The sequence below is a fragment of the Heterodontus francisci genome, chromosome 33 (genome assembly GCF_036365525.1).
Source record: "Heterodontus francisci isolate sHetFra1 chromosome 33, sHetFra1.hap1, whole genome shotgun sequence".
NCBI classification, from domain to species: domain Eukaryota; kingdom Metazoa; phylum Chordata; class Chondrichthyes; order Heterodontiformes; family Heterodontidae; genus Heterodontus; species Heterodontus francisci.
In genome coordinates, this window is record NC_090403.1 from 44363151 (window position 1) to 44385674 (window position 22524).

At 42.0% G+C, this 22524-nt stretch overlaps 1 protein-coding gene across 5 annotated transcripts in view; it reads left to right on the top strand.

Moving 5' to 3' along the window:
* Positions 1-22524, top strand: part of plcl5 (phospholipase C like 5) — a 194908-nt gene that overhangs the window by 144502 nt on the left and 27882 nt on the right. For all 5 annotated transcript variants that reach the window (XM_068013429.1, XM_068013430.1, XM_068013431.1 and 2 more), the window contains one exon: positions 5442-5517. In XM_068013429.1, the coding sequence (XP_067869530.1) occupies positions 5442-5517 (76 nt within the window). The remainder of the gene's footprint in view (positions 1-5441; positions 5518-22524) is intronic.

The window sequence follows — 22524 nt, forward strand, 5'->3', positions numbered from 1 at the left end:
CTTTTGTATTCTATACCTTGGCCAATAAAGGAAAGCATTCCATATGCCTTCTTCACCACTCTATCTACCTGTCCTGCCACTTTTAGGAACCTGTGGACATGCACTCCAAGGGGTCTCACCTCTTCTACCTCTCTCAATATCCTCCCGTTTATTGTGTATTCCCTCGCTTTATTTGCCCTCCTCAAATGCATTACCTCCCACTTCTCTGGATTGAATTCTATTTGCTACTTTTCCGCCCACTCAACCAAACCATTGATATCATTCTGGAGTCTACGACTATCCTCTTCACTATCAACTACACGGCCAATTTTTGTGTCATCAGCAAATTTCCCAAACATGCTGCCCACATTTAATTCCAAATCATTAATATATACCACAAACTGCAAGGGACCCAGCACTGAGCCCTGTGGAACGCCACTGGAAACAGCTTTCCATTCTATACAATAATAATCTGTACTTTAACTCCATTTACCCACCTTTTGCTCCATATCCCTTGATATACTTACCTAACAAAAGTCTATCCATCTTACTCTTGAAAATTTCAATTGACCCAGCATCCACAGCTTTTTGGGGAGTTAGATTTTCGTTGACCTTTGGTATGGAAAAAGTGCTTCCTGATTTCATTTCTAAATGGCCTAGCTCTAACTTTAAGATTATGCCCTTTTGTTGTGAATGCCCACACCAGAGAAATAGGTTTCTCCATATCTACCCTATTAAATCCTTTAATCATTTTAAATAGCTTGATTAGATCAACCCTCAATTTTCTAAACTTGAGGGAGTACGAGCCATATTGTTATGTTCCTCCAGGAGCCTTTTGGAACTGAGGGGGCTCTCGTTTCTGGGCAGTTGAGGCCTGAGGAGTACCTGTTGAAGGCTGCATGTCTTGTATTGTTCCAAAAACAGTGAGGCCCTAGCTGCTTTTTGCCAGAAGATATCGCACTTTCCATTGTGGTACCCAAGGTGCGTCTGGGAGCAGTCCGATTGCTTGTGGCAGAAGCTAAGACTGTAAATGTCCTTTGGTTTCCATGAGATGCAGTTTAACCCAGGTGTTGAAAGCCATACTGTAGTGGGATGATATCGGGTGCATGAAATAAGCAACTACGTACCTTATGAAGCTATCGCTGGAGTCCTTTCAAGTAAGGCAGTGAGTGACCGTATGCTTGGAGTGTGAAGGCTGGGGATGTAAAGGAGGCAATGACTTTTCCAGTACATTTATGGAAGAATCTTCAAGCATTTCAACACCGTGATGGGAAGATAAGTAAGAATGTAAATGGCAAACGACCTTTGTGCATTGCATTCCTGGAAGATGGATCTCACTCATCATACTTGATTGACCTGGTAAGGTCATTAAACATGTTGCAGAGCTGAGCAGCTGTGTAGGGTGTTGTGGAGGTGGTCAGTTCCTTTACCTCGACACTGTGTCATTGGATGGAAGCCTCCTCTCTGAACCTAATAGGGCTTCTTCCTCCCCTGAATCTCGCTGGGAAGAACTTTCCATCTGAAAATTTTGGGGCTCTGTGACCTATTCAACATTTTTGGTAGCTGCTGTCCCCTTGGAAACTCCTCCCAGAAAGGTAGGGCAATTTAAGCTAATGTATTCTTTAAATCCTGTTCCTATTCCCTCCCCATTCCAAATAGGAAGCTTCCAAATTGAGATAGGAATCCCACTGGGAACCTGTCCTCATTAAATAAAGGATATCAGCCCTAGAAACTTTGGGGCCAATGTTGACTCATACTACTGGGTGGGCATACTGTCTTCCACAGCCCCAGCAACAATATTGACAAAAATCCAGGCACCCATGTCTTTTGGCCAAATTTATTGAGCTTCTAAGTAAAAGTAGAGCAGTTTTCCTAAATTTACAAAAAGAATTTGGATTTCAAGTAATCTGAAGTTCCTGCTTTGTATATCCCAGTGTAATCTTGGTACTAGTGAGTGCAGTTGTATATTTTTTGTTTGCATTGCACGGCTGAGGTCTGTACCACATACAAATGTCACAGCTGTGTGGTTTGTGGTGGCACTGGTACCAGTTATCACTTTCCAGCAGTGGCTGCTGCTCATTCCAACTGCCGGCTTAAGGAACAACAACTAAATCAGTGTAGACCTCTCCGCCTCTCTACCTTCCTCTTCCTCCTTTTAAGATGCTGCTTAAAGCCAGCTTCTCCAACCAAGCTTTTGGTCATCTGTTCTAATATCTCCTTATGTGGATTGGTGCCATATTTTATTAGTTGCTCCTATCTGGGACCAACCTTTTTTCCCATTTTTCTGAAGTTCAGTGAAGATAAGATTTATGGGCTTTCATTTATTAAAGTATATAATCATTATTCTATTAAGGCTGACTTATTAATCATTGCAGCTACTTTGATCCAACTTGTGCAGCTAACTTAAAATAATGCCTTAGAACTCAGTAAGCAAATTTACATTCTGTCTTTATGACACTTGCATAATTGTCAGACCATTAGGGCTGGGTTGTTAATGAACTGTGCTAATTTCTCGTTCATATTTGTTAATTAATATTAATTACAAAATTTATTTTCCTCAAGTCTGATGGTGCTGGTGAAGTCATTGTTGGGAATGATGTGTTGCAATGCATTATTTTCTGAAAAAGGTTTTACGCTTAGTTGTTGTAAACAGGCAAAATCCTATTTAAACATATTTTGCATTTTACAGGCATTATTTAATTGTTTCTCAGATCACTAGCGGATTACATGTGGCAGTGCTTCTAGTGATAGGAAAGTGGGTTATAATTTACTCTAGGGCATCCAAGGCATTTGCTATTATTTAGAATTGACCTTACACATTTAGGTTTTTAAATGTTTTGAGTGGCAAGTTGCTGAAAGTGTGAGCTGACAATATCGTAACACATGAATTAGGAGCAGGAGTAGGCCAGTCGGCACCACAGTGAGGGAAATAGTACAGGAAACTGTGTATCTCCTTAACCAATCAGATGGAAGGATTGTGAAATTAACCGGACAAGGACCAAGAAGTAAGTGTAAGTTAAATTGGGTGAATTTAATATCCGATCAGTAATAGAAAGAGAAATAAAGAAAGGGAAAGAAAGATTGGATTAAGAGAAAAACGAGCCAAAGGAAAAGCAAAATAAAAATTTTAAATTTTTAAACTCTTCAATTAAAACCTGAAGGAATGAGACTCCATATTTGTAATAGTTCATTTTCAATGCTAGAGAGTTTGATTAGCAATAATTAATACTTATGTTGTTAAAAGGATACATAGATGTGAACTGGCAACTTAACTTTCTGTGGCAAGTTTAGTTTGTATCTACCATGCAAGTAGTCATAGATTCATAGTCATACAGCACTGAAACAGGTCCTTCGGCCCACTGAGTCTGTGCCGACCATCAACCACCCATTTATACTAATCCCATATCCCCTCCTACATTAATCCCATATTCCCTACCATTCTCCTACCTACACTATGGACAATTTACAATGGCCAATTTACCTATCAACCTGCAAGTCTTTGGTGGTGGGAGGAAACCGGAGCACCCGGCGGAAACCCACGCGGTCACAGGGAGAACTTGCAAACTCCACACAGGCAGTACCCAGAACTGAACCCGGGTCGCTGGAGCTGTGAGGCTGCGGTGCTAACCACTGCGCCACTGTGCCGCCCCGTACATCAACTTCATGCTATTCAATGCATTTCAAAGCTGGAACAAGCAGCGAGATGTGATTTTGGCAAAGCTAATGGCGGAGAAGTGCAACTTGGACAGCAACTTTTAGATTTTTGAGTTTAACTATGCATCTGCCCCTCACGTTGGGTTACTGTATCATTTGCACATAAATAACGCTGAACGCCACTAGATTCACCATTATTCTGACAGCAAAATCTGAGCCGATAAGTTGTTTTACAAGTATCAGATCATTAATGCACAATGCATTTCTACTGCCATTTAATGATACAGCTGGGTTTAACATGCACTTACCCTTTAAGACCACATAGCCTAATTGCTGCGCATAACATCCTGATGCTAATTGGTGTTGACAAGGGACGCTCTCCGATTGATAGATGCTTGAATATTCCAGGTTCCGGCCTAGAAGAAACCAGCATTCAACAACAATTTTAGCAATTTGATTTGACATTTTGATGTATGATGGATTGAAAATTTTAATATTTATTAGTCATTTAGTGTGCTACTGTCAGATCTTCTTGACTGTTTGAGTTGGTACATAAAGTAATCAAATTACTTTTTGCTGCTTTAATTGGCAGTTCCCAGCCTACTGCAGTGTGCCTTGTAGCCTCTAATAAATATAACTAATGACACTTCCTTTAATACGGTATAGGAACTTTTGATGGAGCATAAAACCTCCCGCTGGACGTACATCGTTAATTGTATATTAATTGTGTATCATTGTACGCAGGTGGTGGGCATTAACTGGGGATTCACTTGTGCTCCTATAAATGGGAACAAATTGAAACATGGTTTGTTGGGTTAGGAGCTACATGTTTGTAATGTGTATCTCTGTAAATAAATGCTTCTAAAAGTGTTTTTATGTTCGTTTTAGCCAATTAATTATCAGATCTTACCTGTATGGCTTCCATTGGATTATAGGTGCGATGGTGTTGTGGTTATGCTACCAAACTTGTAAATTAGAGTCCTCCACAAGCAAACAAGCCAGTTTGATTTCAAAACCCACCATGGCAATTTCTAAGATGGTATTTTATAGTGTTTATTTTTATTAATGTTACAGTAATACAGAAATAAAACTGCTATGGGCATCTCAGCATTAGTACTACAGTATTATGAGATTTTTTACTATCCAAATGAGTGAGTCAGAATGTAAAATAATCTTGAATTCTTTGGAATTGTTGGTACTGCAAAGGTTAATCTCAAAATCATTAAATGAATTTATGATTTTGAATTTTTCAGTGCAATATGCATACTACGATAATGAGTGCTAATGCAAAAGATACATTCCGTAGGGACATTAAATTGGCTCTCAACATTGTGTAAAATATCAATGCTGTTAACTCTATTAGCTAAAAAATGACAACCTGCTGATCGCAATACACAATTTTTCCTGACATTTATAAAATCAGCCTTCTTTCAATGGCTCAGCTGGTTACAATGGTGAATGTTTAAATCATTTAGAACAAGATGATCCCAGGTCTCTAAGTTAGCTAGCAGCCCTCCTGGAATAGGGAGGAAAGAAAATCTGCCAGGCTAACTACAGCTGACAGTTCCTTGACAACTGCTTGCTATTCAGTGACTATTGCTGGAAGTACATCTGTGGTTATGGGTTAAGAACAGAATCGGCTGTTTAAATGTCTATCGAGACTCACACATGTAGAACAGTCAATAAACAAATTATCGGAGGGTGGCTTCAACATGGAGAGAAAAAGAGATTTAAAACTGTCAGAAGCAGGAGGGAATATTTAAGGGACTTGACCCTCAGATGCTCTTTTTCACTTTGTTGTTTTTCAGATGATTCAGACGAGCAAGATGCTGATAGAATCTGCTGATGCTGTCTACGTGAAAATAATACAGGCTCAGAAGACTGGTGAGTGCCACTATCTCCACTGCATGCATAAACTACATGCCGAATACTCAATTCATGTGGTGAAGCTGGAGAATGGTGGAGTGGGGTGGTGCACACTGAGTTAAAATGAGTGGGTTTGTGCCAACTGTTCCCCATTCAGTAAATACTTGGTCTTAGAAGGGGGCTTATGAAAGAGGTGAGACACTGCCCAAGCGTAAGAATCTGAAGGGAGCTAATGTGCATTTCTGTTGCACAGCTCCGAACAGCTGCTTGGAGAGTTCCCGTGAGGAAGAAAACTAACTTCAAAGACAAATAGAATTCGTGGTTGAATTTGTGTGTGTGTGTGTGTGTTTGACCAGTTCTAACTGGACCTCTGTCATGTTATAGCAATGCAATTCTTCCTGCTGACGCACAGAACTATGGGGACCAGCTGCACCCCTCAGATGGGAAATTTTCTTGCCCAAACCTGAAGTTGAGCTGTTTAAATTGGTACCCCCAAATATTCTGCTGCAGCATTTGAAAGGGAAGTGTACATTGAATGGAGGAATCTCCAGCAAAAAAAGTCCAATAGGTTTTTTTAAAAATTCATTCGTGGGATGTGGGCGTCACTGGCTATGCCAGCATTTATTGCCCATCCCTAATTGCCCTTGAGAAGGTGGTTGTGAGCTGCCTTCTTGAACCGCTGTAGTCTATTTGGGGTGGGTAGACCCACAGTGCTGTTAGGAAGGGAGTTCCAGGATTTTGACCAAGCAACAGAGTGAAGGAACGGCGATATAGTTCCAAGTCAGATGGTGTCTGACTTGGAGGGGAACTTGCAGGTGGTGGTGTTCCCATGTATTTGCTGCCCTTGTCCTTCTAGTTGGTAGAGGTTGCGGGTTTGGAAGGTGCTGTCTAAGGAGCCTTGGTGCATTGCTGCAGTGCATCTTGTAGATGGTACACGCTGCTGCTACTGTGCGTCGGTGGTGGAGGGAGTGAATGTTTGTAGATGGGGTGCCAATCAAGTGGGTGCTTTGTCCTGGATGGTGTCGAGCTTCTTGAGTGTTGTTGGAGCTGCACCCATCCAGGCAAGTGGAGAGTATTTCATCACACTCTTGTCTTGTGCCTTGTAGATGGTGGACAGGCTTTGGGGAGTCAGGAGGTGAGTTACTCGCCTCAGGATTCCCAGCCTCTGACCTGCTTTTGTAGCCACGGTATTTATATGGCTATTCCAGTTCAGTTTCTGGTCAATAGTGGCCCCTAGGATGTTGATAGTGGGGGATTCAGCGATAGTAATGCTGTTGAATATCAAGGGAAGATGGCTAGATTCTCTCTTGTTGGAGATGGTCATTGCCTGGCACTTGTGTGGCACGAATATTACTTGCCACTTATCAGCCCAAGCCTGGATATTGTCCAGGTCTTCCTGCATTTCTGCTTGGACTGCTTCAGCATCTGAGGAGTCACGAATGGTGCTGAACATTGTGCAATCATCAGCGAACATCCCCACTTCTGATCTTATGATTGAAGGAAGGTAATGAGTACTTTGTAAAAACAAAACCTACAGTTTTCTGCAATGAATTATTTGTGATGCTGCTCAATTTACAAAGCAATTCTCCAGTCATGGGTTCCCTTTTAAATAACTGAAGCAGTAAGGAGTTATGATTAACATCCCTTTTCTTTAGCAGTTAAACACTTTTTGTTTAATCGCTGAATGCCACTAACATCATTAGGAGCTACTTTGCAGGATTCACTGAACCCTACAGTGTGCGGGAACTGAAATAGCATCTGTAGACAGTCAATAGACCAGGTGTTTGAAACTTGTCTTTTCAGCTGTGCATCTCCCTCACACTGGGAAATCTGCCTTGAATTAAATCACTGCATAAGAAACTTTTATCGACATTCATACATTGAAAACAAAAATCAACTGAAGGAAGGATGTTAAATCCTGATCATTTGTAACCACTTGGTTTGCAATGGTTCTTACAGTTACAGTGCGTTAAGTTATAATTTCACTGCATGCAAAGATCTTACACAAATTTTAAAAGCAACTGTTGATGTCTATTAGCTTGGAAAAGCTTCAGTCCTTGAATTTATTTTTCAAAAAATATATATATATAGTTTTACCCACAATTTTTTCACTCTTCTCCTCAAAATGCTGATTTGTATTGGGGTACATTTCCATGTGAGCATGGATGGTGAATGCAGTCAAACTAAGGGCTATTGCACTTGATTTTTATCCAGTGTACCAATGGCTGAATGTCTTTATTTCAAAGTGAATATGAATGAAACACAAACCTCGGCGTTTTCCAGGCAGCCTCTAGCATTGGACTTAGCCTGCAATTATGTTTCAGTCTGAAGAAAATCAGCGGATCCAACTGTAGCCTTCATCTAATTTGGATAGCGCTGGTTGGCAGTACTTTGGATTGTGAAAACCCCCCTGGTGGGTGTGGAGGTGGGGAGAGCATAAGTCGAGTGGGTTGCTGGTTGGGGGGCGGCGGATAGGAGGGCAGGGGCAGTAATGGTGTTCCCACCTCCACCGAATGGCACTTACTGCCTGAACGAGGGATCCCGGTATCAGGAAGGGTGGGTGGCGCTAATCAGAAAGTTTCTTAATAGTTTCAGGGAGAAGTGGAGTTTGCGAGAGGCCAAAGCAGAGCACTGAAGTCGTACTGATTTCCGGCTGGCCGGGACATGTGTGGTACTTCTGGCTGTCAGAAATGTCCGCACGTGACTGAACCTTTGCCAGAGTGAGACCAACCCCTCAGGCCAGTGCTGATCAGACCAGAGAGCTTGGGTTTTTTTTTTTACAGTGACAAGATAGGATGGATTCCAGGACAAACCCAGTTGCATCTTGCTGCTATAAATGAGGCAATAGGCGTAGAAGCAGTCTGGGAATAGACCATCTGTGTAGAAAAATTCCACTGCAGTGACATAATTAGCAACAATAGGCCATGGCAGCAACCTGCATTCATGATATCACTGGAACAGAATTTAATGATGTTACTGCTGGGAAATGCTCCACACAGCTGTTTCTATCAAACATATAGAGGATTTAGGCTATGGGAATGGGGAAGAACAGAGAGGCATTGGAAAGTGTACAGTATCTCCCTTCACTTCATTTCAAATCAATTAGACATTTCATCGCTGTGTGAAATAAAACTCTTTTCAATCTTTTATCTGAAATATATTTTGACAAAATAGCATACTGGAAAAGCCTAGTAAATAGTTGTTATATAGAATTACTGTACATAAACAGGCCATTCAGCCCAACCAGTCTATGCTGGTGGGAACCTCCTCTAACTTTTTATTTAACTCAGTCAGCACGACCTTCTATTCCATTCTGCCTCCTGTTTAAATATCTATTAAATGCATTTATGCGTTGTGTAGAATATGTATGGATCTAGACTACATTTTCTAAATTAATTTGCTATGTAGTTATGTACATGTAAAACCCAATAAATCATCTTACAACCAGAATATTAGCATTGTCAGGCTAATACTGTTAAGGTCTATGCCAGGAACATGAACTGATGTAGCGGAACCTCAATATTGTCTGTTGTAGGGACAAAAGATGCAATGTGATTTTATTCTTTACTTAATTTGGGTATCCCCACATGAGCAAAATGTCATTTTTAATTTATTGGGCTCGTTGTCCTAATGAAAGCTCCAGGCATAAGCCATTGTCTTTTTTTTTAAAGAAAAGAATCACTTGTATATCAGAAAAATCTGGAATCAAATAACATCTACAATCCATACATGGTTGGGAGCAAAGATATTTACAATTGTTACAATCAAGTGAGGAAGGGGTCTCAGGCTCCCCTTTCACCCCTTCTCTGGTTTGACCGTAACAGGGTTTATTCTTTTAACACCGTGATTTAGCTTACCACCTCAGTGAGCACATGCTCGAATATAATTACAAATGAACCAATCAGACAGGTTTTCTTGAGTTTAAACAAGAAAGCTATATGTTTATTCACCTTATCACTCTAAACTGGTTAAAATTACTAAAATACATGATACATCCATACAAGAAGCACGCACACACACACAAATAGATACAGGGGGGAAAAAATGAGTTGGGAGGTTGAAGTAAAGTCCGTAATAAATGGAATTAAAATACTGAGTTTCAGTGTCCTTACTTCTCTGGTTCCGGAAGGTCGAAGAGAGACTTTATCCTTCCTCCTTGTTGATGACTGTCAGGATCTGTCGATTTGAGGTTTAGCTGTAGCCGATGCCTTCCTAGGACTTTGCTGGAGAGAGAGAGAGGTGCTTCTTGGAGTTCAGTTACTGTCTGTCTTCCTTCTGAGGCACAATTCACAAACACACAGTTACACAGGCAGGGATGCCATGTGACCACCTCTTTGTTTGAAAACAGAAGTTTCTGGAAGGTTGTTTGAAATTCCAAGTTCTTCTCTCAAGCTGTGCAAAACTACTTGGGGCGGGGGGGGGGTGTTGGCTCTTTCAAAGTTAATGGGTGTCGATGGCTTGACCACCCACATTTGAAAAAACCCATTCTAGATAATTGAATCACTGCGCACCCCTATTGTTCTAGCTAGACGGGGTAATAACCTCTGAATCTCAGCCAGTCTTTGGCTTCTCGTGCAAGTTGGGCGTGGCCATCTTAAGCTGTTCTGTTCTGCTTTTTAGAAGTTATTTGTAATGTCCAGTATAAAAAGGTCCCAGGCAGAGTTCCATATGATGAAATTAATATTTTTCCATTTGGCCTGTGGGTTTTCCATCTCACAATTGCTTTAATTAATCTGGCAGTGTTTGGAATGACCTGTATAGATAGGGTAAATTTTTACTGTATGCAATAGTGTAATATTGGTGATGGTGAATCAGGAGCACATTTTACATCTCCTAATTTTTATTTCCAATGAAATACATGGCTGGAATCCAGCTCTGTCAAGGTGGGTGGTGGGGGTACCTCCTAAACTTCACAATCCTCCCCAAGAAATTTCTGTCTTTAAATCTGGTTTGAATCCTCTTTGAGTCCTCTTGATGGCCCCAAAACCTTTCCGAGAATAAGTTAACTTAATCCCAGAAGGAATCAAGTTGAAGTGGAATCCAGTACTTTCTCTCGTTGGAGTAGCCGCAGTGAGAAGTTTGGATATTGGGAGGGCTGCACGGTGGCTGAGAAGAGTGGATGGGTTCAGGCAAGGGCAGGTGTTGGTGGTTGGTTCCAGGTATGCAAATGACTGCATGCCTGGGATTTGGGTCTCCAGTGTTGGACAAGCCTCAGAAATTTCCAGTCTCTTCTTTCTTTGCTATTCAAAGACAGTTTCTTCATGTCTCTCTCAAGGTGAAACCAACAGCTACCATCTTATACCTTTGATCCCATCCTTACAGTCTGGGTTGTTCGACATAACAAAAATTGCAATAAAAAGATTGAGTCTCTTATAAATTGAAACCTGCATCTTTAATCTTTGTTGTATTTGGGTCAGCACAGACCACGCATAACAATTAACTCCAATCATGATAAATTGATCCCTAGAAAATATTTTGGATGTCTGCCACTTTCCTCTCTTCCAGATGCCTGAAAATTATTAGACCTTTAGACTATTTTAACAAGCTACTGTTGTGGATTTATTTACAAGTAAATGATACTTAGATGCAAAGCACATAGACACGATATTAAACAGCAAAATTCTTATGTGTGAACTACATCAGTCCAAAAAAGATTTATGTGCCCTTTTGAGAACGCTGCCTCTTCATGATTCCTTGAATAAATCAGCTGAACCTTCTGTCTCTCTGTACCATCTTCAGTCTTTTGACATGACCTATCATACATAGATTGAGAGCTTTTTAATTGTTTTTTGTCATGTAAGTGTCACTGGCAAAGCCAGAATTTATTGCCCATCCCTAATTGCCCTTGAGAAGGTGGTGGTGAGCCACCGTCTTGACCCACTTCAGCCCATGTAATGCGGGTACGCCCACAGTGCTGTTAGGAAGGGAGTTCCAGGATTTTGACCCAGCGACAGTGAAGGAATGGCAATATAATTCCAAGTCAGCATGGTGTGGGCTTGGAGGAGAATTTGCAGGTGCTGGTCTTCCCATGCCTTTGCTACCCTTGTCCCTCTAGGTGGTAGAAGTCGCGGGTTTGGAAGGTACTGTCGAAGGATTCTTGGATAGTTACTGCAGTGCATCTTGTAGATGGTACACACTGTTGCTGCTGTGTGCTGGTGGTGGGGGAAATGAATGTTTTAAGCTGGTGGATGGGGTGCTGAGCAAGAGGGCTACTTTGACTTAGATGGTGTCGAGCTCCTTGAGTGTTGTTGGAACTGTGTTCACCTAGGCAAGTGAGCGTATTCCATCACACTGCTGACTTGTGCCTTGCAGACGGTGGACAGCATTTGGGGTGACGGGAGGCGAGTTACTCGCCGTACAATTCCTAGTCTCTGACCTGCTCTTGTGGCTACAGTATTTATATGGCAGGTCCAGTTAAGTTTCTGGTCAATGGTAGCCCCCAGGATGTTGATAGTGGAGGATTCAACAATGGTAATGCTGTTGAATATTAAGGGGAGATGGATCGATTCTCTCTTATTGGAGATAGTCATTGCCTGGCACTTGTGTGACATGAATGTCACTTGCCCAAGCAGTCCAAGCCTGAACGTTGTCCAGATCTTGCTGCATGTGGGCACAGACTGCCTTAATATCTCAGGAGTTGCATGTGTGGAAGCTGCTGTGTTTTTTTTCCCAGGGTTGAAACAATGCTGATCTAAAGCCAATTCTCTTGAAGTAAGCAGACAAACAAAACATTAACAGATTTCCCACGTTGGCAAACAAAGTGAAAGCGTCTTGTAACTGCCAGATTTCCCAGAAAAATATCCTGCTTGTTTTTTACAGTAATCAGAAGTTACATTTTTGTCTGGCAAAATGCTATGTGCTGTCCCAGCCACCAAGGAAATGTGATTTTTTTTTTTTTAGCCAATTTGTGGTCCTGTACTCTGCCTGTTTCACGCAGAGTGGATAGGCTGAATTTTCACTTTGGGTGTGGGAAACAGGAGCCGGGATTGTTTCTGGGCATCGAACCCCCTCTCGGGGAAACAGTCACTCATTGGGATTTTGACCGGGGTGATGCCTTAATTGGTTCCCTGGCCATTTAAGGGCAGCAGGTGGGCTTTCGAAGCTGGTGGGCCAATCAGAGGCCTTCCAGCTTGGAGGAGCTGCCGGCTGCAGTAAAGGGTAATTGTGAAGGTGCCCTCTCTCCAACTTTTTTGTTACGTCTGATTTGCCTTACTGTCATGTTGACTCTTATCAACCTTGGTGGCATCCTGTGCAATGGCCCTTTGTCGAATATTCCCTAGTTGGGTTGGTGGTCTTTTATTGAGCACCAACCTGTACCCAGCTGCTTGGAGACATATGTGAATAGTGGTCCAGGTGACTTTCTTTCCCTTAATACTTAGCCAAGCTGTCAGATGGCAGGCAGTGAGCAAAGACTTCTTTGGGCTATCATATCTTCAGGCTACATCCTACAAAGGTGTAGCACAGTGTATTAATACACTGTCACTTAAGTTGCTAATTGTCACAGAGCAGACTCTATTTGGGAGAGTGGGAAAATGGCAGTGTGAAGTTCTCCACAGTTTTATTGCACATGGCGCTCCCTGGAACCATTTAAGGATTGTTCTTTAAATGAACATGAACTGGATTTTCCACAAGAGTAGAAATATATTTGAAAGGAAATATATGGATTTCATTTTGATTGTAATTTGGTGGGTGGAGACCAATAACATGATACAAAATAGTCTCCTGAATGGAAAAGAAATCACTTTCATCTGAGTTAAAATTTTAGTTACCGTGGTGATGGCAAATCTGTATGAGGTTTTGAAAGATCATATTATGTGAACAATTTTGGTAATGCTAGATGTCTCTGCAGTCACCCCTGACCTCTTACAAGCAGACTTTCCTTTTCTCCATTTCAAATTTGATCTCCCCTCCCCTGCAGTCATTGACTGTCACTGGAATACAGCTTCTTGGGTGCCAGTGGTACTTGTGAACCATGATTGAGTGTTGGCAGGCATAACAAGGACATAAATTGGCACTGACTTTCATCATCTGCTGCAAACTCATGCCTTTTGCAGAGAAGAAATCTTCGTTTTATTGTTCTGAAATTGATTTAAACTCAGGTCTGTAAGAGGTAAAATCATGGTGTCACATCATCATACATCCCTAACTCACCATACCACTTAGCTTAATTCAGACTAGCTCTGAAAACTAAGTGATCATTTGGATTCCTTTGATAAACTTAATTCCTGTGAGGGTGTTGAGGCTGCTGCTGGCAATAGTACTGTTAAAAACTCATATCCTCAAAGCAATTCACCATGTCCTTAGGATATCCCAAATAAGTTCCCAGCTAATGATTTACTTTCCATGTTAATTTATTACATGCAAAACAAGATTCCACAAGCAGCAAATGGCTGACCAGATAATCTGTTTGGTTTTTAGTTGAAGGAATGCTGGACAGCGTAGGGCGGCACAGTGGCGCAGTGGTTAGCACCGCAGCCTCACAGCTCCAGCGACCGACCCGGGTTCAATTCTGGGTACTGCCTGTGTGGAGTTTGCAAGTTCTCCCTGTGTCTGTGTGGGTTTCCTCCGGTTTCCTCCCACAGCCAACAGACTTGCAGGTTGATGGGTAAATTGGCCATTAGAAATTGCCCCTAGTATAGGTAGGGGAATATAGGGACAGGTGAGGATGTGGTAGGAATATGGGATTAGTGTAGGATTAGTATAAATGGGTGGTTAATGGTTGGCACAGACTCGGTGGGCCACAAGCAGCAAATGGCTGTATCTCTAAATCTAAAAAAAAAAATGACAACTTCCTGCTCTTCTTCAAATAGTGTCATGGGATCTCTTACATCCCCCTGAGAGGGCAGACAGGGCCTCAATTTAGTGTATAATCCAAAAGGCGGCAGCAAACAATGCAGGAATCCCTCAGTACTGCATTGAAGAGTCAGCCTAGATTATGTGCTCGAGTCCTGGATTGGGGCTTGAACCCATGACCACCTGAGTGAGGTGAAAATGCTGCTAGCTGAACAAAGCTGATACAAAGTGTAAGATAAATGAGGTGCAGCTGCTTCTGGAGTTGCTTAAACTCACGTAAAGAAGGAATTTGCTGGCGCCTCTGGAGGCAACAGCGCCACAGGAGCAGTATAAACGTGGCTCAAGCAGTGCAGGCCTCCACCTTTTCTAACCATACTTGAGTTGACCACTGGTCAGTTTATATAGACCAATGATGCAGTTTCTCCAGTTGTTCATAGAATCAGTCGTGGAATGGTGGAGCACATTGTGCTGTGCTGGTTCATTGAAAGAACTATCCAATTCGTCCCACTCCTCTGTTCTCTCAAAGTACTGCAAATAGCTCCTTGGGGAGGTGAGCAGAAAATAGTCATAAATAGCAACTTTCAAACAATTAGATATGGATAACTGTTTGTTATACTGTGGTTTCCGTCTTGTCATGTGCAAGTATGGCAGATTCTACAGCACTGGGAGAAAAGGTTGTTATAAAACCACTTCAATTGGAAACGGCTCTTTGTATTCCATAAGGCATAAATTGGACATTCTCCAAAAAGTAACCACTAATGGTCCTTTAACAGATGAAGATAACCATTCATTATTTCCCTTAATATTTTAAAAACGGAACTAAATAGTTTCTTCACTGGCCCAGCATCTGGTGGCTAGTTGTGTTGGACAGACCCTGAAATTCCCAGGTTCAATCGCTACACTGCGCTGAGCAAGCCAGGTTGGCCATAGGGGTGTCACACGCTGTCTCATTACCCTTGATTAAGGAAGTGGAGGATTGGCCAAGATTCCTGCTTTTGATTGTTATCTAACAACCTGGGAAAGCTCTGCGTGAGAATTGGGTTGGCTGAGACACCTGCTGCCTTCCAATTACTTGCTGGCAGAACCCAACAACACTTGCATGTGAAGTTTGGACAAGATACCGTGGTGAGTAGTGTTTCAGGTGGAGAATAGAGGAAACGTGTGAAAATTTCATTAAACTGAACAAAGTCTATAGCTTATAAATATGTACTACAACAAAACTAGGCCATTTGCATCAATCTAGAAACCAAATATTAATATTTAATGAACAACGTAATGTAGCTCTATTGCAGCATATCAAAATGATTCAAAGCTGAAGCCTCTTGGCTCACTTTGACTGAATATTGGACAAATGTACAGCCCTTAGTTTTTTCCCTCAGCACATTAATATTTAAGTAGCTCATAACATAATTTATGTTTCAAATTGATCTTCAATCACAAAGTGCTTTTAAGGATAACTTCAATCTGCTTTCCTACCTCTCCCCAGATAAGTTGAAAAATCATATGGTAGTATAGTGAATATTTAATAAATCAGGCCTGAATGGGCCCATTACCAAGGTGCCCTTGTTCTGTCCATCTCTGTATCCGTCTTTCACTGCATCTCTAATGTTGAGTAACTTGCGCATTTAATAATGAATTGATTTGTAACCTTCCCTAGAAGTAGCATTCCCAGATTGTAATGAAACTTTTTCCTGTAGTCTTCCTTTCTATTTCGGCCTGCATTTTTCCTCCTTTTCTCACATATGTGCTGAAAAGGGACTGGATATGGTGAGCCTATTGGGGCATTATGCCAAATAATACTGTCATTTTCAAATTTGCAAGACAACGGTGAACAGCTAAGGCCCATAGAGCAAGACACCACCAAGAGTGAAAAGAGATGAGGCAAAATGGGAGGAGTAACTAGACTTTTCAAAACCTGCAGGTTATGGAAGGAAGATGAGGGTTCCATAGTGCTGAGGTGCTGAGAAAAGATGAATTTTGAACAGAAAGTTGTATGGCGAGTTTTGATTTCAATACAGTGGGAATATAGAGAGGTGGAAACGCATGTAGGGCTGTACAATGGGAGCTTCGAGGGAATCAGTGTAGAGTTCAGAGTAGCACTGCTCACGAGTATAGATATTAAAGAGAAGTTGTTAATGAAGTGAACGGACTAGACATGAAATTCCTGTCAGGCAAGTGTTTTCTCATATCCTGCCCAGGACTGAAAGAGATGCTCAAAGTTTCCCCAGTTAAAGTCTTGGATAGACTTGCACGTTAAGGAAAGAAAGAAAGATTTGCATTTATAAAGCACCTTGCACAACCTCAGGACATCCCAAAGCACATTACAGTTAATGAAATGCTATTGTAGGATAAACAGCAACCAATTTAAGCACAGCAAGCTCCCACAAACAGCAGTGAGATAATGACCAGATAATCCATTTTAATGATAGTTAAGGAATAAATATTGACCATGGAGAGAGAAGGCTTGTTAATAAAAAAAAAAAAGGACTGGCGTGAAAAAGGAAACCAGGGACCTTTAGAAGCAGCTTCACCTATGAAGAGCAATTATGCTTTGTATAGATAGGTGCACTTCATGAGTCCAGAGGAGCCCATTTCCCAATGGAGTCCATGCATTGTAAACTGAGAGTTTGGGATTAACCTGATGGTGTCCTTGCGGGGGTGGGGGTGGGGGGTGCTTATTTCCTGTAATGCCCTTTGCAACCTACTGATGGGGCATTGCTTGTGTCCAAGAGAGAGAATTTTCCTCAGCTGCTATTGCTTCACTGTTATAGCTTCACACTCCCTGCGACATTACGGTGACAGAGAGGGAGTAGCTCTGAGGAAATTCCAGACTTCTGTCAGTCTTTGAAAGTATCTATCTTCCTTGTCCATCTGGTTCTTTTTTTTTTTTGAGATACAGCACTGAAACAGGCCCTTCGGCCCACCGAGTCTGTGCCGACCATCAACCACCCATTTATACTAATCCTACACTAATCCCATATTCTTACCACATCCCCACCTGTCCCTATATATTTCCCTACCACCTACCTATACTAGGGGCAATTTATAATGGCCAATTAACCTATCAACCTGCAAGTCTTTGGCATGTGGGAGGAAACCGGAGCACCCGGAGGAAACCCACGCAGACACAGGGAGAACTTGCAAACTCCGCACAGGCAGTACCCAGAATCGAACCCGGGTCCCTGGAGCTGTGAGGCTGCGGTGCTAACCACTGCGCCACTGTGCCGCCCTCTTTGTCTCTTTGTCTGCATCAGTAGCTCCCTCAATCCATTTTGCTCTTTCTCTGCCTCTCTCATTCTGCCTTTGTTTCTATCTTTTGAATCTTTCCACCTCTGTCTCCTTGTATTACTGTCTCATCCTGTTCCTCTCTTGTAGATGCATACCTTTTCCTATTACTTGAGCTCAAGTCACTTTTTCCTGTACAATTACAGGAGTTCCTGTAGATTTGAGAACATGGTTGTTAACGAGTCATTAAAAAAAATTGTTGGATCTCTAACAAAATAAAATGAGTAATATTTGTCCAATTGGACACTAACACTTCTATTCCATGAGGCTCATAGGAACATAATAAATAGGAGCAGGAGTAGGCCATTCAGCCCCTCACGCCTGCCCTGCCATTCAATAAGATCATGGCTGATCTGTTCTAGGCCTCAACTCCTCTTTCGGGCCTGCTCCGCATAACCCTCGACTCCGAGATTTAAAAAATCTGTCTACCTCCTTCTTAAATACATTTAGCGACCTAGCCTCTACAACTCCTGAAGTAGAGAATTCCAGAGATTCACCACCCTCTGAGAGAAGAAATTCCTTCGCATCAAAATTTTAAATGTGTGACCCCTTATTCTGTAACTATGTCCCCTAGTTCGAGATTCCCCCACCAGTGGAAACATCTTCTCAACATCTATCCTGTCAAGCCCCCTGAGAATCTTGTATGTTTCAATCAGATCACCTCTCATTCTTCTAAACTCCAATGAGTAAAGACCTAACCTGTTTAGCCGTTCTTGATAAGACAACCCCTTCATCCCAGGAATCGGCCTAGTGAACCTTTTCTGAACTGCCTCCAATGCTAGTATAACCTTCCTAAATACAGGGACCAAAACTGTACACAGTACTCCAAGTGTAGCCTCACCTACACCCTGTACAGTTGTAACAAGACTTCCCTATTTTTAAACTCTAACCCTCTAGCAATAAAGGCCAAAATTCCATTTGCCTTTCTAATTACTTGCTGCACCTGCATGCTAACTTTTTGTGTTTCATGTACAAGAACACCCAGATCCCTCTGTACTGCAGTATTATGTAGTCTTTCTCCATCTAAATAATCTGTCTTTTTATTCTTCCTACCAAAGTGGATGACCTCACACTTTCCCACATTGAACTCCATCTGCCAAGTTTTTGCCCATTCACTTAACCTATCTATATCCCTTTGCAGATTCTGTGTGTCCTCATCACAGCATGCCTTCCCACCTATTTTTGTATCATCAGCAAATTTGTATACTCTACACTCTGTCCCTTCCTCCAAGTCATTAATTAGATAGTAAACAGTAGAGGCCCTAGGACCGATTCTTGTGGCACCCCACTAGTTGCAGCTTTCCAACCTGAAAAAGGCCCATTAATCCCGACTCTCTGCATTCTGTGTGTTAGCCAATCCTCAATCCATGCCAACACATTACCCCCAATACCCTGAGCTCTTACTTTGTGCAGTAACCTTTTATGTGGCACCTTATCGAATGCCTTCTGAAAATCCAAATACACTACATCCACCAGTTCCCCTTTATCCACTCTGCTTGTAATATCCTCAAAGAACTCTAACAAATTTGTCAAACATGATTTGCCTTTCATAAAACCATCTTGACTCTGTTTAATTGCATTATGTTTTTCTAAATGTCCTATTTCTTAGATTAGATTAGATTAGAGATACAGCACTGAAACAGGCCCTTCGGCCCACCGAGTCTGTGCCGAACATCAACCACCCATTTATACTAATCCTACACTAATCCCATATTCCTACCAAACATCCCCACCTGTCCCTATATTGCCCTACCACCTACCTATACTAGTGACAATTTATAATGGCCAATTTACCTATCAACCTGCAAGTCTTTTGGCTTGTGGGAGGAAACCGGAGCACCCGGAGAAAACCCACGCAGACACAGGGAGAACTTGCAAACTCCACACAGGCAGTACCCGGAATCGAACCCGGGTCCCTGGAGCTGTGAGGCTGCGGTGCTAACCACTGCGCCACTGTGCCGCCCTGAATAATAGACTCTAGCATTTTCCCAATGAAAGATGTTAAGCCTTAATTTTGTTAACCAGCCTTTTATGTGATACTTTATCAAATGCTTTATTGGAATCCATACAGACAACATCCACTGCATTCCCTTCTTCAACCTTTTCTGTTACTTCATCAAAAAATTCAATTACATTAATTAAGCATGATCTGCCTTTTTCAAATCCATGCTGGCTATCTTTCATTAGCTTAAACTTCTCCAAGTGTCTGTTGATTTTTCCCCCCCGTGATTATTGTTTCTAAAACCTTACCACAGCTAAACTAACTGGTCTGTAGTTGCTAGGACTGTCGTTAGACTATTTCTTTAGTAAGGGGGGGGGGGGGTCACATTTGCCACACTGCAATCCTCTGGCACCTCCCTTGTATTGGAAGTTTGGAAGATTATGGCAAGCCCTTCTACTATCTCCACCCTCACTTCCTTTAGCAACCTGGGATGCAAGCCATCCAGACCAGGTGACTTATTTACCCTAAGCATAGCCAACCATTCCAATACCTACTTCCCTTTCAATTTTTGCCCTATCCATTGCCTCTACTCTCTCGTCATCTACCAACATTGAGAGATTCCTCTTCCTTAGTAAACACCGATACAAAGTACTCATTAAGTATTCTAACCTTCCCCTGTGCCTCTAAGCATATATCACCCTCTCTGTTCCTAATAGGCCCCACTGCACCTCTTACTACCTGCTTAATAGTTACATACGGATCGAAGATTTTTGGGTTCCCTTTTATGTTGACTGCCTTTCTATTCTCATATTCTGTCTTTGCTAATCTTATTTTCCTCTTCACCTCCCCTCTCAACTTATAGTATTTGGCCTGGTTCTCACTTGAAGAATTCACCTGGCATGCAGCATACATCCTCTTTTTTTGTTTCATCATAATCTCTATCTCATTTGCTATCCAAGGAGCTATGTTTTTGGTTCCCCTAACTTTCATCCTTGTTGGAATAAATCTAGCCATTTTACCTGAAGCATCTCTTCCTTAAAGATAACTTATACTTCCGTTACAGTTTTGCCTGTCAGTCTTGGGATCTAGACAGGATAAAACGGAGTCATTCTTATCGCATTGAAATTAGCTCTCTTCCAATCTAGCCATTTGACCTAATATTGTTCCTTGCTTTTCTGCATTGCGAGTCTAAACCTGATGATACGATGATTGCTCTTACCCAAGTGCTCCCCCACAGACAGTTGGCCCAGGTCCTTTTCCCAGCACCAGGTCCAGCATTGCCTCCTTTTCTAGTTAGGCCGAGAACATACTGATCAAGGAAGTTCTCTTGTATACAGTTCAGAAACTCTTCTGCCTGTTTCCCTTTCCTGTAAAATTGTCCCAATCAATATTTGGGTAATTAAAGTCCCCCTAATATCACCACACTCTATGGTTCTTGCACAGCTTTGTGATTTCCCTGCAGATTTGCTCCTCTATCTCTCTCGCAACATTTGGAGGCCTATGGAATACCCTAGTAGCGTGATCATACGCTGTTTGCTTCTTAACTTGAACCAAATGGATTTTGTCCTTGCACCCAAAAGAACATCCCCTTTTTCCAACACTAGAATGTTTTCCCGAATCAGTACTGCCAACCCACCTCCCTTTTTTTCCCTTCTGTATCTTTTCTGAACTATTTATATCCTTGTATATTAAGCACCCAGACCTCACCATTTTCTGTTATTGCCACTACATCATATTCCCATACTGCTATTTGTGCTTGTAGCTCACCAGCCGTATTCACTGCATTTTGTGTGCTTACATACATGCATTGTAATCCTATCTTTGCATTCCTTGTAGCCCTTCTCTGTCTGCTCCTATCTAATATGGAACTATTTCCTTCTCTAGTACTGTTGAACACCCTCACATTATGGATGTTACTCTTTCCTACTTCTATATGCTGGTGTTCATCCCCTTATCAATTTCATTTCAACCCCACCCCCCCCAAAACCACACATCCCAATCACACTAGTGAACCTCCCCGCGAGGACATTGATCCCAGTCCTATTGAGGTGCAACCTGTCCCTTTTGAAAGGTGCCTTCTGCCCTAGACTGATCCCAATGCCCCAAGGATCTGAAGCCCTCCTACACCATGCTTCAAGCTATTTATTGCATTTTGGTAAGAAAAATAAGGAGGCCATTACTTGGAAAATAAAAAATCTAAATGGGGTCGAGGAGCAAAGGAATCTGCAAGTACAAGTCCACAAAGCACTGAAAGTTGTAATACAGGCCAATAAGGCCATGAAAAAGCAAGCCAAGCATTAGGGTTTATTTCTAAGGGGATCGAATTGAAAAGTAGAGAAGTCATGCTAAACTTGTATTGAACTTTGGTTAGACTACACTTGGAGTACTCTGTACAGTTCCTGCTGCCATCTTATGAAAAAGAGGTAGAGGTACTAGAGAGGGTGCAGAAAGATTTACAACAATTATGCTTTCCCGTCCCACTGCCAATTGAGGCCTGGATTTGGTGGGCCTCCCACGGAAGAGGTGACACCGGGTCCTCGGTGTCGCTTTTTCCAGTAGTTGAGACCACTGTTGCCAGCATAAATTCCAGTGTCCTTTTATTTATGGGAGAGAAAGGAAGTAGCTTCTTTGTTTCTTCACCCTCCCATTGGTGGTGAAGCTTTCAGATATCTGGGCCCTAAGCCCTGGAATTCCCTCTTCACCAATCTGCCTCTCCTCCTTTTAAGGTGCTCCTTAAAACCAACCTCTTTGAGCAAACTTTGGGTCACCTGGTCTAATACTATTTTATGTAGCTCAGCATCAAATTTTATCTAGTTATGTTCCTGTCCAGCATCTTGGGATGTTGTGCTATCTTAAAGGTGCTATATAAATGCGTGTTGTTAGTTAGGCACTCCGCATTTGCTTCAGCAATAGTGTTCTACCTGGGGATCTCCCCGCAAAGGAAAACAGCACTCTTAGAAAATATTCAGCAGTATTCCAGTTGGTTAAATGATCCAGCAATGTGC